Source organism: Zalophus californianus, chromosome 7 (genome assembly GCF_009762305.2).
Source record: "Zalophus californianus isolate mZalCal1 chromosome 7, mZalCal1.pri.v2, whole genome shotgun sequence".
In the NCBI taxonomy this organism is placed as follows: Eukaryota; Metazoa; Chordata; class Mammalia; order Carnivora; family Otariidae; genus Zalophus; species Zalophus californianus.
The window spans coordinates 133027131-133043108 of record NC_045601.1 but is presented as its reverse complement, the minus strand read 5'-3'; the positions used below and the strand labels follow the sequence as shown (position 1 = coordinate 133043108).

At 37.9% G+C, this 15978-nt stretch overlaps 1 protein-coding gene across 1 annotated transcript in view; it reads left to right on the top strand.

The window, feature by feature from the left end:
• RANBP9 (RAN binding protein 9) overlaps positions 1 to 15978 on the top strand; it is a 91767-nt gene that overhangs the window by 57822 nt on the left and 17967 nt on the right. The window contains exons 6-9 of the mRNA XM_027603499.2: positions 7664 to 7848; positions 10773 to 10885; positions 12244 to 12352; positions 14115 to 14305. Coding sequence (XP_027459300.2) covers positions 7664 to 7848; positions 10773 to 10885; positions 12244 to 12352; positions 14115 to 14305 — 598 coding nt within the window. The remainder of the gene's footprint in view (positions 1 to 7663; positions 7849 to 10772; positions 10886 to 12243; positions 12353 to 14114; positions 14306 to 15978) is intronic.

The following is a 15978-nucleotide window of genomic DNA, read 5'->3' as shown; positions in this document are numbered from 1 at the left end:
ATGAGCCTCCGAGCCTCCAGCCTCCCTTCTCATGGTGTAACTTCAGTTTTTAAAGGATCACTGACTGCTGGTTGAAAAGTAGCCTGGGGCAGGGATTTACAGCAGAAGCAGGCAGACAAGTGAGGAGGCTATTGCTGAAATTCAGGCCGCTGGTGATAGTGACTTACATCATGAGAGATTTGGGATCTGCTTTGCTTCTGGATCCCTTGTTTACCAAGGCGAAGACTGCCCACTGTAACATGCATCACGACTAATACTAATGGGGGGGTGGGGGGAAGACCAACAAACTAGGATAGGGTGCTTTGTTATCCCTTAGAATTGTTACTTTGTATTCACTGAATGATCTCTTAGGGTATTTAAATATAGATTTTTAATCAATATCACTTGCACACCTGGAAATAATGAAAAAAGGAATATAGGTTGGTTAAGGTATTCCCCAAACTTCATGTTTAGAATCCAGTCTTTTAAACCACTTTTTTAGAGTTGATGTCTATGGTTTTCTACGTGATGCTGTCTTCTGTGCCATTTCTTAAGAGCTCTCCATTATGTCTGTGGCATTTTCTTCCAAGCTCCTGATTGCATTGTGCAGGCTCTGATGCTATCAATTTTTCACGTTACCAGAAGGTACTACAAGAACCAGAACTCTGATATTTCTTTCTTAGTTGGCCCATACATGACTTGTTGACTAAAATGTCTTAGAGGTAGCAGTTATCCAGCTGTTTCGACAGGAAGAAACAGTCAAGTTCCAGAGTGTTCAGAGAGCTTACTCTTCAGTAGTTTCACACCTGTGCAGGTAGTGACAGCTGCCTGAGCGGAGAGATGTAAGGTGCCACTGTTGGTCAGACACATGCCAGTTTCAGAGATGTTTTGAGAAAGGTGACAGGAGAATCAGAGGCAGAGAGTAATCATCCAATCTATAGATTATTAATATTCCTGAAGAAAATTCTAGAAAAAATAAAACAGAAGAAATTGAAGTTATAATAGAGAACAACTTTGCTAAGCCCAGGAAAATTCGGAGTCTGAAATTAACATGCTTACTAGGAAGCATTATTTAATAAGCAGTAATGGAACCAGTGTTCATCTTTTTGAAAAAGTGTGTAATCTTAGGATTTTATCTTATATTTATGCCAGAATAAGTTCCAGGTAGATTGAAGAGTTAAAAAATAAATATGATGAGAGCCAAGAGAATTTATGATGGATTGGATGTGAAAATAGGAGAGAGGATAGGACTTTGAGATTCTTGGCCTGAGGAATGGAAAGAATGGTGATGTTACTTACTGATATGAGAAGTGTGTATATAGGCAGAGCAGGTTTTAAGGGGGGGGTGTGGGATCTGGAGATCATTTTTGGATAAGTTAAATGGAGTTCCCAAGTGTACAGTTGGCCACGTAAGAGAGTGATCTGGGCTGGAGACAAAAATTTGGGAATCCTTGGCATTTCCGTGTTTAAAGTCATGGGACCAGATGACATCCACGAGAGAGTGTGTGTAGGCAGAGAAGAGGGGCATGTGTGTTGGGGAGAAGAGAAGGAACCGGCAAAGGGAGATTGAGAAGGAGCATCCGTGAGGTAGGAGGCAGACTTAAATAGAACTGGGTGTGTCCTCAAAGCCACGTGAAGAAAGCATCTCCAGAAGAAAGGCGAAATCAACTGTGGGAGATGTCCCTGTGATAGGACACATAGGCTGAGGACTGAGAATTGACCAGTGGATTTAGTAGCAGAGTAGAGGACGCTGGTGACTTTGGCACAGAGTTTCAGTAGAGTGAGTGATGGAGAAGTCCTGATCCGGAAAGGGTTTGAGAGAGAATAGGAGGGAAATCACAACGTACAGACAACTTTGTGGAGGATTTCGACTGAAATAGGGTGGAAGCAAGCGGGATATGGTAGCTGGTGGCAGAAATGGAGGCCGTGAAAGATTTTTTTGATTTGCCAGAATGTTTATTTGCTGATGAGAATGATTCCAGTAGCGAGCAGACGAGTTAATATAAAGGGTGGAGCAGTAAGGTAGTCCTCACATCCGTGAGTGGACGAGTGGGGCTATGGTCCCATACCTAGTGGAAGGCAGGCTGCAGGCGGGGCTGCCGGGTGCGTGCAGGGTGGTGTGGCTTAAATCTCTCTCAGAGGCTGCGGGTGACACTCCGTTTCCTTTGCAGTTGGCTAAAAGGCTCAGCTGGTTGTGTGTTTGGGTTTTATTTATTTATTTATTTATTTATTTATTTATTTATTTATTTATTTATTTATTACCTCTTTTGTGGCCCTAAACAAGTAAAACCGACTTGTCAGAGCGAGCAGATGTTTTATGAGCTTTTGTTCCTCACTTGTACAAGTGGTGGTAGTTTTGAAAAGGCTAAGCTGGTTGTAGACATGTTGACTATCTTTGTGTCATCTTCTGATTATTTTTGTCCCATTTTAGAATCACTAGTTATGTTTTTTGCCTTGTCTGTAATTAATCAGTGGTGATATTCAGCCTTGTAACAACAGTGGGTAAAGTGGTGGTTATGGTGGTTGTCAGAAGGTTTTTCTTGTTGTTGTTTTTTTAAATACAGTGGTTCTGAGAGCTTTTTATTTTTGTGACTCAGATCTTCTGGGACTCCCACATATGCAGTAAAAAAAAAAAAAAAAAAAGTTAGTCTTTCTCTTAAGGCCCCACCAAAGAAGTGTTTGTGTGTTCTGTACCTGTGACCTCTCACTAGCCAGTTACAGCATTAAATCCTGGTAGAGGGTATATTTACAGAACAGAAGTTTATCTAGATGGTATCACACTTATCATGGAACCTAGCGTGTTTACCTTGTATCTTTTTCAAAATGATCTTTCTTCCCCAGCTCACCTCACCATTTTGGGAAGTGTCTGTCTGTAAACTCATTCAGTTTGGGATTAGGTCAACTCCTTTTGTTACAGAAGCTGCTCTCATTTAAAATGAAACTGCTTTCCGGTTCTTTTGGCCAATTTGAAATCTACTTTTTATAGATACAGTATTTGCTTTCATTTTCATTAGAAAACATCTTTAAAGTAGAACAGAATTATCCTATTGAGAATATGATTTTGTATATATTTAGCTTTTGGATATTTTTAGGATCTGTATTTTTCATAGGTTAACAGAAGTTGGGAGATCTTTTATTCTCTTCATAGAGACTTAAGTTATTCTCATTTCTGTCTAATTCTACATAAGACATTCCTGAATGTCTCATTTTGTTACTTTTCATTCTACTAATTCTACATAAGAAGACCACATATTATATAATTCCTTTTTTTTTAAAAGATTTTATTTATTTATTTGACATAGAGAGATAGCACAGGCAGGCAGAGCAGCAGGCAGAGGGAGAGGGAGAGGCAGACTCCCCACTGAGCAGGGAGCCCGAGATCCCAGGACCCTGAGATCATGACCTGAGCTGAAGACAGCCGCTTAACCGACTGAGCCACCCAGGTGCCCCTATAATTCCCCTTCTTATGTAGATGTTTTTTAATTTAGAAAGTTTCCTAGAAAACATTGTTTTCTTTATTTTTTACTTTTTTTAAGATTTTTAAAATTTATTTGTCAGAGAGAGACACAATGAGAGAGGGAACACAAGCAGGGGGAGTGGGAGAGGGACAAACAGGCTTCCCGCTGAGCAGGGAGCCCGATGCAGGGCTCGATCCTAAGACTCTGGGATCATGACCTGAGCCAAAGGCAGACGCTTAACGACTGAGCCACCCAGGCGCCCGAAAACATTGTTTTGCATAAATCCACAGCCTAGGTTCATGCTACATCGTGGAAGAACCTTGAAAGCATTATGCCAAATGAAAGAAGACAGTCAGGAAAGGCCACATATTATATAATTCCATTTGTATGAAATGTCCAGAATAGGCAGATCTGTAGGGTCAGAAAGTGGTTGTCGGGGGTTACGGGATGGGTGGTGGGAAGGGACCGCTAATAGGTGCGAGGTTACTTTTTGGAATGATGAAAATGTAAAATTAAGTTGTGGTGATGGTTGCACAACTCTGTGATTATGCTAAAAACAATTGCATTGTTACCTTTTTAGAAATCTATAGCCTAGCAAGTTAAAAAGTCTGAGATAGATATATAGATATATATACATATATGTATATATTTAAACATATAGTTTAGCCAGTAGTTTAGCCAGTTAAGGGCTAATTCCCTTCTCTCCAATTCTTCAGGTTTAAAGTTAAGTAAGTAGTATAAAAAATACAGTTACTTTTCATTGACCCCAGCTAGCTTTACCACTTCTAGTTTTTTATCGCGTTCAGATTACAGAAGTAATATATAGTGTTAAGTATTCAAATAATAAATGTTTATAAATACAGAAATGTACAAAAGAGAAGTTTCTCATAATCCCAACCTATTTAGATGACTATGTTGACTTGAGTGAATATCCTTCCAGGTCTGTTTCTGAACTTATGTTAGCCCGTCTGTCCATTATTTAAATGTTTACAGAAAAAGTAAGGTCATAGTTTATGTAGTCTCTAGCTTACTTTCTTCATTTAGTAATATATAGGATATCTTTCTGTGTCAGTATACAAATTTTTATAATATCTTATTGTATGATGTACTACCACAACTTCTAAGATGCACATTTTTCATATTTTGACATGAAATCGTTGTGTATCTTAGACTCTATGGCCTGTCAGATTTAATGGGCAGTGTTTTTTTTCTTCGACATAAAATGATGGCATATCTTACAGTCGTTAGAGTCTGAATTTCAGTGAATGTGGTATGTGATACCACCTGTGAATGGACATTCTTTTTAGTATTTTGCCATTAAAATAATGCTGCAGGGCATATATGTTTGCACGTATTTGTTTCTCTGTCGGATTTCATTCTTACGAGTGAAATTGCTTTGTCAGTTTTAATAGACTTTGCCAGATTTCTTTCTTAAAAGATTATATCAGTTTACATTTCTGTGTATAGTGGATGAGAGGGCTTGTTGTCTCAACCTTCAATCAACATTGGGTATTTTAAACATACAATAATAAAATATTTTAAACATAGGGTCTTCTGTACATTAGATTATGTACAAAAAAATTCTTCTTGTTTTGATTTGTATTTTAGGAAATTGAGGTTAAGTGTCTCTTCATACTTTCATTGTCATTTTATATTTCTTCTGCAAATTGCCTGTAAACCTCTCACCTTAAAAAAATTTGAGTTGGAGGGCACCTGGGTGGCTCAGATGGTTAAGTGTCTGCCTTTGGCTCAGGTCATGATCCCAGGACAGGGTCCTGGGATCGAGTCCCACATCGGGCTCCCTGCTCGGCGGGAAGCCTGCTTCTCCCTCTGCCTCTGTCTCTCTCTCACTCTCTCTCTCTCTCTCTCTGTCTCTCATGAATAAATAAATAAAATCTTTAAAAAAAAATTTGAGTTGGTCTGTTAATCTTTGTCCTGTATTGTGAGAATATTGTTTACATTGAGAATGTTGGTCCTTTCTTATATGTGCAGATTTTTTTTTGTTGTAAAGTCCATTTGTCTTGACATTTATGACATGTTTTGTCACAGGAACATTTTACACTTTTTTATGGCACAATTTTATCAGTATTCCTGAATGTTGATTTTCATTTATAGTATTGTTATGATTATTTTCTTGAATTTGTCAGGAAAATTTAGATTAGCAAACAAAAACTTTTTTTGTTGTTGAGATTTTATTTATTTGAGCGAGAACGCGAGAGAGAGAGAGCACAGAGGGAAAGGGAGAAGCAGGCTTCCCGTTGAGCGGAGAGCCCTACATGGGGCTCGATCCCAGAACCCCGGGATCATGACCTGAGCCCAAGGCAGACACTTAACCAACCGAGCCACCCAGGCGCCCCTAGCAAACAGAACATTTTTAAAGCATCTCTGGGCAATGCTGAATATCAGAATTATAAATGCTGCTTAACAAACAGGATTGCCTTGTACTCTTTTGTTATGTTTGTTAAGAGTCTTTGGCTTTATGTAATACTTTTAAGTATGTCATAATTTTGTAATGGAGTTTAAAGGAAAGAATACTGTGTTAGAAATGGTGAGGCTTGCATTAATTGCTTTATGTGTGTCATTAAGAAGTTGTGTGCTTTTGGATAAATCCCTCCCACTCTTTTTCTTTCTTTCTTTCTTTCTTTCTTTTTTTTTTTTAAGATTTTATTTATTTATTTGACAGTGAGAGAGGGAACACAAGCAGGGGGAGAGGGAGAGGGAGAAGCAGACTCTACACTGAGCAGGGAGCCCAATGAGGGGCTCGATCCCAGGACCCTGGGATCATGATCTGAACCAAAGGCAGACGCTTAACAATGGAGCCACCCAGACGCCCCAGTCCCTCCCACTCTTAGGTCTGTTTTCTCAGTGGTAAAATGAGAGGGTTGTAACAAGTATCTCACTTGTCTCCAGCTTAAAATTGTAAGAACTTGCTGGTTTTGTTGATTAAGAATCAGTACATTTGCATACATTGCATTACCATTTATTTCCCAATCCAGTGCAATTCTGTCTCTGAGTATTTTGACACAGTATTCCTTTTGTTTCTGACTTTGGTTGCTTGATTGATCAATTGTTTCTACATACATCCTCTTAGCTCTTTGCTGTGAAATCTAAGCATCTTATATTTACATCCAGATTATTCCCTCTTGATCCTCACCTGATTTGGTACTGAAAATACTTGTGATAACCATTAAAACAAAGAAATAAGGCATAAGTACAGAGAATGGTGATGAAGTAGGACTTGGAGTTTCTAGGAAGAAAAACTAAACTTAGATTTGGTGTCAAAAAAAAATCTGTGTTCCAGTCCCTTCTCTGTCGTAATGTAGACCATGAGCAAGTTAATTACCCCCAATCCTCAATTTCTCTAACTTTGTAATGCAAACAATAATTATTTCACAGGATTATTAGTATGTTTAAACCCTGCTAGTTTGCAGGCATTCAGTAGTTCAACCTTTAGATATAACAAATAGTGATAGAGCCAAAAGAACTTGTGTGTTTTTGTGTACTTGAAGCTGTTAAACTTGATTGTTCAGCCTCGAAATCTTGGAGTATATCTAGATGCATTTCTCTGTGAATTTGAATATTTAAATCCTTTTCCACTCCAGAAATAGGTGCATTTGAGTCATTTGTGTTTATAAAGAGAACCCCCACTCTTAATGGCACTGTGTTTTGCTTACAATTAATTCTTACCACTCTCTTTTTAGTGGCGTGCCAGATGTACAGCGAAATGAAATTAGTACACTTAACGTAGTGCGTGCCCGGTTAGGATTGTCCTTCTGTGGTAACTAGTCCTCACATGCAGTTTCTAGACATGCATCATACATATCATATATAGAAAGATAAGTCTGAGTTACGTGTTTAAGTTTAAATCTTTGTAACTATTATATGACCTATTCTGAAGAGCAAGATTTTTGTTTCTGTTTACTAGAAGTATAATACCACACAGTCTCTGAATAAATAAAATAGGTGGCTTACGTTTTATATTTTTCTTGATGATTAGATTATAGGAAGTGGTATTTTACATCCAGCAAAGTCTGTTTTATTAGATTATTTGCTTTTAATTGTATTTAGATTATTTTTCTTTCTCTACTGGTTTTGATTGCGATTTTAAATTACAAGAAGGAAAATTAAAATTGTATTCTGTTATTTTAAAGAGAGCTTATGAAAGAGTGAAAAGTCTTTAATATAAAAGGGATAGATAGATGCTAGTGAAATGTGTTGTCTTACAGCCAAATTTATATCCTACCGTGGGGCTCCAAACACCAGGAGAAGTCGTTGATGCCAATTTTGGGCAGCATCCTTTTGTGTTTGATATAGAAGACTACATGCGAGAATGGAGAACCAAAATACAGGCACAGATAGACCGGTTTCCTATTGGAGATCGGGAAGGCGAATGGCAAACCATGATACAAAAGTAAGTGAAGAAGATATTTGAATGGACATTATTATTCCAAAATATATTTTTTATAAAACATTCTTTTAGGGTAAAAGAATATTTACTGAAGCATTTTAATCTAATTTATATCCTAATAATCTTATGTATCATTGATTATATTTAAATCTATATTTAAATCTCTATAAAAAGTAATTTTAAAGTAATTTTTATATATCCTAATAATTTTAATGTATTGATTATACCTTAATCTCTATAAAAAGCAGTTCACTCTACTTAAACAATTAAAAATAATTTTTTATTTGGTGGCACACATACAAAATTGTATTTTAGTCTGACGTATGAATTTGGTGGAGGAAATAAAGTGACACTAGATCACTAAGGTTAATTCATTTGCTATCCTTAGTAATGGGACTTAATGCTTTCCATAGGTTTCGCTTTAGTGCTAATGCAAAAGATAAATTTAGGAAGATAATTTAGATTGTGTAATTCAGGAGCTGTGGGTTTTGGACATGAACTTGGCTATGTTCAGCAGTAGTTCAAATATGTATGGGGATAAAGAAATACTACTCAGCAAGAAAAGCATCAAAATAATGGTATAGTTAATGTACTGGAATACAGACTTGGTATGCACGTTTTGTATTTCAAGATTTGACTCTCTTTTTCCAGTGAATGGGTTACTCTGTAAGAATAGTATCAGCTATTTTTGCTTATTAGGATCCCATTTTTGCTAAATCTATTATTTTTCATGTAGATTCAGGGAGGTCATAGGTGCCCCTATTCTAAATAGGAAAATCTGACCCAAAGCCTCCAATGGAAGGAGTTTTTAAAATCTTACTAATTATTTTTAATGTAATTTACTTTTACATGTTATTAATAGACATTTAAGAGGCAGCAAAAGGAGTAAGACCAGAGTTAGGAATATGGAGTGAGAATTCCTAAAAGCAGGATAAATACTTAGGATTCCATCATAATGATGGGACAGAACGGGTAGGTAGCAGAGCAAACAGTGGGTGTCAGTAAGGTGTACTATAAAGTGAACAACCTTTATCTCAACTCATTCTTTATGAAAAGTAGAATTTCACTGGAGTGGAAATCAGCAGGAAAATGTAAGTCCTGGGACAGTCAACTTTTTAGACCATACCTTTGCTAAAAGGCTAGAGATGACTCCTGGGTGTCAGTAGTACTAAATGGTAGCTCCTTAAAGCTTGAAAAAGTACAGACTTAAAAATTAAATAAGTACCAGGAAATTTAAACAGTCATTTTCACTACTCTCATCTCACCCAGGAAAATAGCAGAGACGTTTAGATACCACCAATCTGACAGTTTGTCTTAAGTGTCTGTGTAATTGCTTTGAACAATTGCACATTTAAAGATATAATAAAAATTTGTGTGTGTGTTCTTTGGAGGAGATAATGATTGGAAGACATGATGATGATTGTGAAAACATGCTTCTTCCCTGAAGCTATTATCATCTGGGATTACACAGAACCTCTACACTGGTATTTTTGCCGGTGCAGGTGACAGAAGAGCAAAGCCTGGCTGACGATCTCACAGTTCCCACAAGTTAGAGCTAGGATAAGTTGCTCTCCTGGGGGTCACATCCCTTTCGTGCTTTAAAAATGGTTGCCGCTGAGCATCATAGCAGGAGAGTTAGTAGAGGAAGCATTTATCTTAATTCTGTAACCAGACTCCAGTGCAGGCCCCCACCCTCCACTCCATTCTTTATAAAATTGACGCTCACCATGACCTCCTAGGAAGTCATTTTAAAAAGTTCTTCCCTACCCCCCCTTTTTTTTCAAGATTTTATTTATTTATTTGACAGAGACTCAGCGAGAGAGGGAACACAAGCGGGGGGGGGGTGGGGGGGGGAGAGAGAGAGAGAGAGAGGCAGGCTTCCCGCGGAGCAGGGAGCCTGATGCGGGGCTCGATCCCAGGACCCCGGGATCATGACCTGAGCCCAAGGCAGACGCTTAACTACTGAGCCTCCCAGGCGCACCTCTTCCCTACCCTTTTAAATCAAGTTGACCAATTAGATGAAATAAAATGAAAAATCTGTTTCTTGGAGATTTTCCCCTCTGCCCCCTAATCCCTCTTTCCTGAATCACTGCTTCCTACCACTTTCTGATAGGGCCTTAGTCATGCCAGATGGAGGCAGGTTTAGGAGTTGAATGTTTGGATATAGTGGATATTTGGGTTAATATTGTTGAGTCAATAGTTTTTCTAACCTTTTGTGGTTAGATGTAAAGGTGTTTTGACCACTTAATGACTTTTTTTTTTTTTTTAAAGTGTTCTTTGGAAGTGTGGCGCTTTCATCCTGTATGTACAGTGGTACTGATTGAGATTAGAAGGGCAGTTTCTCAGTGATCAGTATCATCACCCTCATAGACCTCGTTCTGAAAGACCCTCTCTCCGGTTCACCTTAGTATTTCTTGGTTCACATTTTGTAGGTCCCATCTCCTGTAACCTTAGATGAGTAAAGAAAGGAGTGGAACTCCACAACACAAAGAGTTCATCTGTTACTTAGAAATTGTTGTATTTTATAAAATGCCAGCACTTCCCTGGGATAGGTGATACAATAAAGGTGAGACAGAAATTTTGGTCAGTTAGTAGGATTGAATGTAAGGATGGAAGTCCCAGGAAAGGAGCCAGGGATAACGGGGAGCCAAGAATCAAGTCTATCAGTGGCTCTTCTCTAGTGACAGTTATTCTTCGGGAGAGTAGTCCTAACACGGCATTTGCGGTTCTCTTTTTGGAACCACTACGTGATTAGAACAAAGGATTTTTTTTTTTTTTTAACTTTAAAGTTGAGGTTCTTAAAGCCTTATTTCAAAGGGAATAGGTTGGTTTTGTAACAAAGGAGTAGATCTTGTTTTATATAAATTGTAGTATGAAGCCTGTATTCTCTTGACTAAAAGATGTGTGTTTCTTCTTTTTATTTTAAGAATGGTTTCATCTTATTTAGTCCACCATGGGTACTGTGCCACAGCAGAGGCCTTTGCCAGATCTACAGACCAGACCGTTCTAGAAGAATTAGCTTCCATTAAGAATAGACAAAGTAAGGACCCTGTGGTGCATGGATAATACTTGTTTTCAGATTATAGGTTTGGTTATATCAATTTTTAGAAATTTTATTTTTTAAAATAAAGTTTCAAATATATTAAAATTGATGCCTCTGAAATTTATTTTCATTGACATTTTTGAAGATCACCTTACAAAATACTCACATAAGACTGTGTTAGCATTCTGGATGTAGAAAGATAGAATTTTGGAGAAAGTTGTTTAAGAAGTGTTTACCATTTTTTTCTTAAAAAATGTTCGCTTTAGATTTTAGGAAGTAAACATTTAACAAAACAATTTTTTTTTTAGTTGGTAAAGTTGTCCCATGATTAGGTATTAGCGAAGATAATATGTAAAAGAAATGTAAATCTTTGCATTATTTAAATTGCTATCTAAACTTAAGATAGTATTGATCTTAAGTTTCTATTGTTTCGGTCCCAGGGCTTGTGGCCAGAGCTGGGGCCTGTTCTACGAAGGGCGAGTCAGCATGTGACTCTTCTGCAGTTCGCCTTCTAAATGTGGGCATTAGTCCATCGTCCGGGGAGGAGGGGCGCGGGGGGTAATGGATGTAATGAGAGGCTAGGCATCAAAACACAACGTCATGTGTGAAATCGTGATGCTTGACAACAGTTTTTTTTATAGGTCAGACTTGCTATAATAACACCAATCACATTGTGTTGTCACTACTTGTATGCTCTTTCTCACTATGTTATGAGCTCTGGCAAACAGATGATCACTTCCTCGTTCTGTATACTCATCTAATTTAACAAATGCCTGACACACAGGGAACGCTCAGTGGATGTCTGTTGAATTCAGATCTTATCAAAGGCTAGCGTTCTCATAGTACCGGGGGCAGAAGGTTATCATATTTGATAAGACATTTTGAATGTTCTCTCTAATGCTTGCTATGGTCTTTTTTTTTTTTTTTAACACTTTATTGTGGTATGATTGACATATTAAAAGCTGTACATATTTTTAGTGTGTGTAACTACATGACATTGGGAAAAGTATTCTGTGAGGCCGGCACCGCACTGTAGGCTATAAACACATCCATCTTTTTAATCTTAGTGTTTAATACTTCATTATTGCTTAACAGGTATTTTTCCTGTATTACTTGCATATTAGTTTGTGATTTTTTTTAAGAATAGTTTATGAAATACTTGTTTTTCTAATTTTTTAATGTGTCTGAAATTTCCCCTTGATTGCCTAATAGAAACTATGATTTTAGAAAAAGAAATGGAAATTAGTTACAATAATGTACTTAAAGTTTTTTTTTTTACTTTTTTTTTTGACGGTCCACTAAGTTTATGTTTCTACTTTTAAAAAATTAATCTCTTGCTTTCTTTTTCTAAATAGGAATTCAGAAATTGGTGTTAGCAGGAAGAATGGGAGAAGCCATTGAAACAACACAACAGTTATACCCAAGTTTACTTGAAAGAAATCCTAATCTCCTTTTCACATTAAAGTGAGTTTAATGTTACTGTATTATGTATGGATGTGTGTCTTATGTATAATCCGTATTATTTTCATTTTTTTTTTTAAAGATTTTATTTATTTGACAGAGAGACACAATGAGAGAGGGAACACAAGCAGGGGTAGTGGGAGAGGGAGAAGCAAGCTTCCTGCTGAGCAGGGAGCCCGATGTGGGGCTCGATCCCAGGACCCTGGGATCATGACCTGAGCCGAAGGTAGACGCCCAACGACTGAGCCACCCAGGCGCCCTATTTTCATGTTTTAATAGTTTTAATTTTTGTTTCACCTTGTTTTGGGTATTTACATATAATTTTGTAATATAGCACGTTGAAGTAACAGATTATAAAAAACACTTGTGTTGAGGATTATAAGCAGATGGCATCTTTTGCTCTGTGTTTGCTCTTCTATTATATCTGTTCAAAATGTTAAAATCTTATTTAGAAGATGGATATCTGTTTTCCTCCCGCAGAGTACCTTATTATAAGTCTGTGTAATTTTGAAAATTGTAGTAAAATAGATATAACATAAAATTTGCCATTTTTAAACATGCGGTTCTGTAGTATTAAGTGTAGTCACACTGTTCTGCAATCCTTGCCAGCCATCCATCTCCAAAACATTTTTCGTTATCCCAAACGGAGACATGAACTCCCCATTTCTCCCTGCCCCCAGCTCCCAGCAACCACCATTTTACTTTCTGTCTCTATAAAATTGAATTTGACTACCCTGGGTACCTCATCTAAGTGGAATCGTAAAATAGTTGTCCTTTGTTACTGGCTTATTCCTCTTAGCAAAATGTTCTCAAAATTCATCCATGTGAGAGTATATGTCAGAATTCCCTTCATTTTGAAAGCTAACTGATAGACATTTGGGTTGCTTCCACTTTGGTGATTGTGAATAATGCTGCCATGAACAGGGGTGTACAGATACCTGTTGGAGTCCCTGTTTCCAGTTCTTTGGGATATATACCCAGAAATGGAATTGTTGAACCATATGGTAAATCTGTGTTTAATTTTTTAGGGAAATTAATCCTTAGAATTCTATAGCCCTGCGCCATTTTACAGTCTCACCAACAGCATACCAGAGTTCCAGTCTTTCCATGTCCTTGTCAACACTTTATTTTCTGCATTTTTTTTTTTTAATAACAGCCATCGTAATGTGACGTTTTTTAAATTGGTCTTCTGATTCTTTGTTATTTTAAAATTCAGGTGTTATTAAGCTTAATATTTCACCTCCCTTAAGTACCAGAAACCCTTTGTAAGCCAAATGTCAGGATTGTTTTGCTTTAGAGTAAAATTTTAAATGTGGCCCATTTTGGTGAAGAGGTTGCAGAAGGGAATAGGAATGAGGAAGAGTGGGGAGCAAGGCTGTCTGTCATATGTTCAGTAAAGCACATCATGTTCTTACGTACTATTTGACTTGCTATCAAGTGCAATTATTATTTGATTAAATTATTTTAACTTAAAAAAATGTCCATTTTGATTTTATTATAACTACCAAAAGATTTTCATTTTCTCAGTAAACCTTGAATAAAGGAGATACAATGTCTTTTGCTCTATACTCTGATTTTTCTGGAAGACTTCAAATTTAAGCAGTACAGTAGATGAAACCATACTTAATATTTTTAGCATACTATCTGAAGGCCACACTTACTGATAAATGGCGGTTCTTAAAATATGTCCCCTCAGAAATCTGTTGTTACTAAATAAACTGCTATTTGAAAATTATCTAAGTCAATTTGTCTTTTCTTTTTTTAGAGTGCGTCAGTTTATAGAAATGGTGAATGGTACAGATAGTGAAGTACGATGTCTGGGAGGCCGAAGTCCAAAATCTCAAGACAGTTACCCTGTGAGCCCTCGACCTTTCAGTAGTCCGAGCATGAGCCCCAGCCATGGGATGAACATACACAACTTAGCCTCAGGCAAAGGAGGTACTGCACATTTTTCTGGTGAGACTCAGTGTTATGACAGCACTTTTAAGTTTTTACCCTTCTTTGTGCTTTTGAACCAGAATTAAAAATGTTTAAAAATCTGGACATTTCCACATAGCTGTTTTGCACGCGTGCATACTTGATCTCACGATGTTCTGGAAGAATAATTGTCAGTGGGTCAGATTGGTGTGTTTTTAATACCAGGAAGGTAACTTGAAGAAGAGCTATTTCTGAGAATAGGTTATTAGCAGATTTTCATAAACATAGGTCAACATTGGAGTTGTCTCTGGAAATGAAGTCATAGACATTTGGTAAAGATAGAAGATCACCGTGTGTTCTGATGAAGTAGAAATGTGAAGGGGGTGCTGCGGCGGTGTGGCTTTGGTCCATCCATCAGCACGCCTCGCTGGGCTGCCTGCTTTCTCATCCTCTCTCCACCAGCCCCCTGCAAGTTCTGCTCTGCTCGGTTCTTTTCTTCTTGTCCCTTTCTGGGCTCACCAGTCTTCGTCTCTCAGGCTTTTGGTGGTGGTGTTTGTTTTTTTAATTTTTTTGTTGTTATGTTAATCACCATACATTACATCATTAGTTTGTGATGTAGTGTTCCATGATTCATTGTGCATAACACCCAGTGCTCCATGCTGAACGTGCCCTCTTCAATACCCATCACCAGGCTAACCCATCCCCTCACCCCCCCTCCCCTCTAGAACCCTCAGTTTGTTTTTCAGAGTCCATCGTCTCTCATGGTTCGTCTCCACCTCCGATTTCCCCCCTTCATTCTTCTCCTCCTGCTATCTTCTTTTTCTTTTTTCTTTTTTTTTTTTAACATATATTGTATTATTTGTTTCAGAAGTACAGATCTGTGATTCAACAGTCTTGCACAATTCACAGCCCTCACCATAGCACATACCCTCCCCAATGTCTATCACCCAGCCACCCCATCCCTCCCACCCCCCCACCACTCCAGCAACCCTCAGTTTGTTTCCTGATATTAAGAATTCCTCATATCAATGAGGTCATATGATACATGTCTTTCTCTGATTGACTTATTTCACTCAGCGTAACACCCTCCAGTTCCATCCACGTCATTGCAAATGGCAAGATCTCATTCCTTTTGATGGCTGCATAATATTCCATTGAATATATATACCACCTCTTCTTTATCCATTCATCTGTCATTGGACATCTTGGCTCTTTCCACAGTTTGGCTATTGTGGACATTGCTGCTATAAACATCGGGGTGCACGTACCCCTTCGGATCCCTACATTTGTATCTTTGGGGTAAATACCCAGTAGTGCAATTGCTGGATCGTAGGGTAGCTCTATTTTCAACTGTTTGAGGAACCTCCATACTGTTTTCCAGAGGGGTTGCACCAGCTTGCATTCCCACCAACAGTGTAGGAGAGTTCCCCTTTCTCCGCATCCCCGCCAACATCTCTCGTTTCCTGACTTGTTAATTTTAGTCGTTCTGACGGGTGTGAGGTGGTATCTCATTGAGGTTTTGATTTGGATTTCCCTGATGCCGAGCGATGGTGAGCACTTTTTCATGTGTCTGTTGGCCATTTGGATGTCTTCTTTGGAAAAATGTCTGTTCGTGTCTTCTGCCCATTTCTTGATTGGATCATTTGTTCTTTGGGTGTTGAGTTCTTTATAGATTTTGGATACTAGCCCTTTATCTGATACGTCATTTGCAG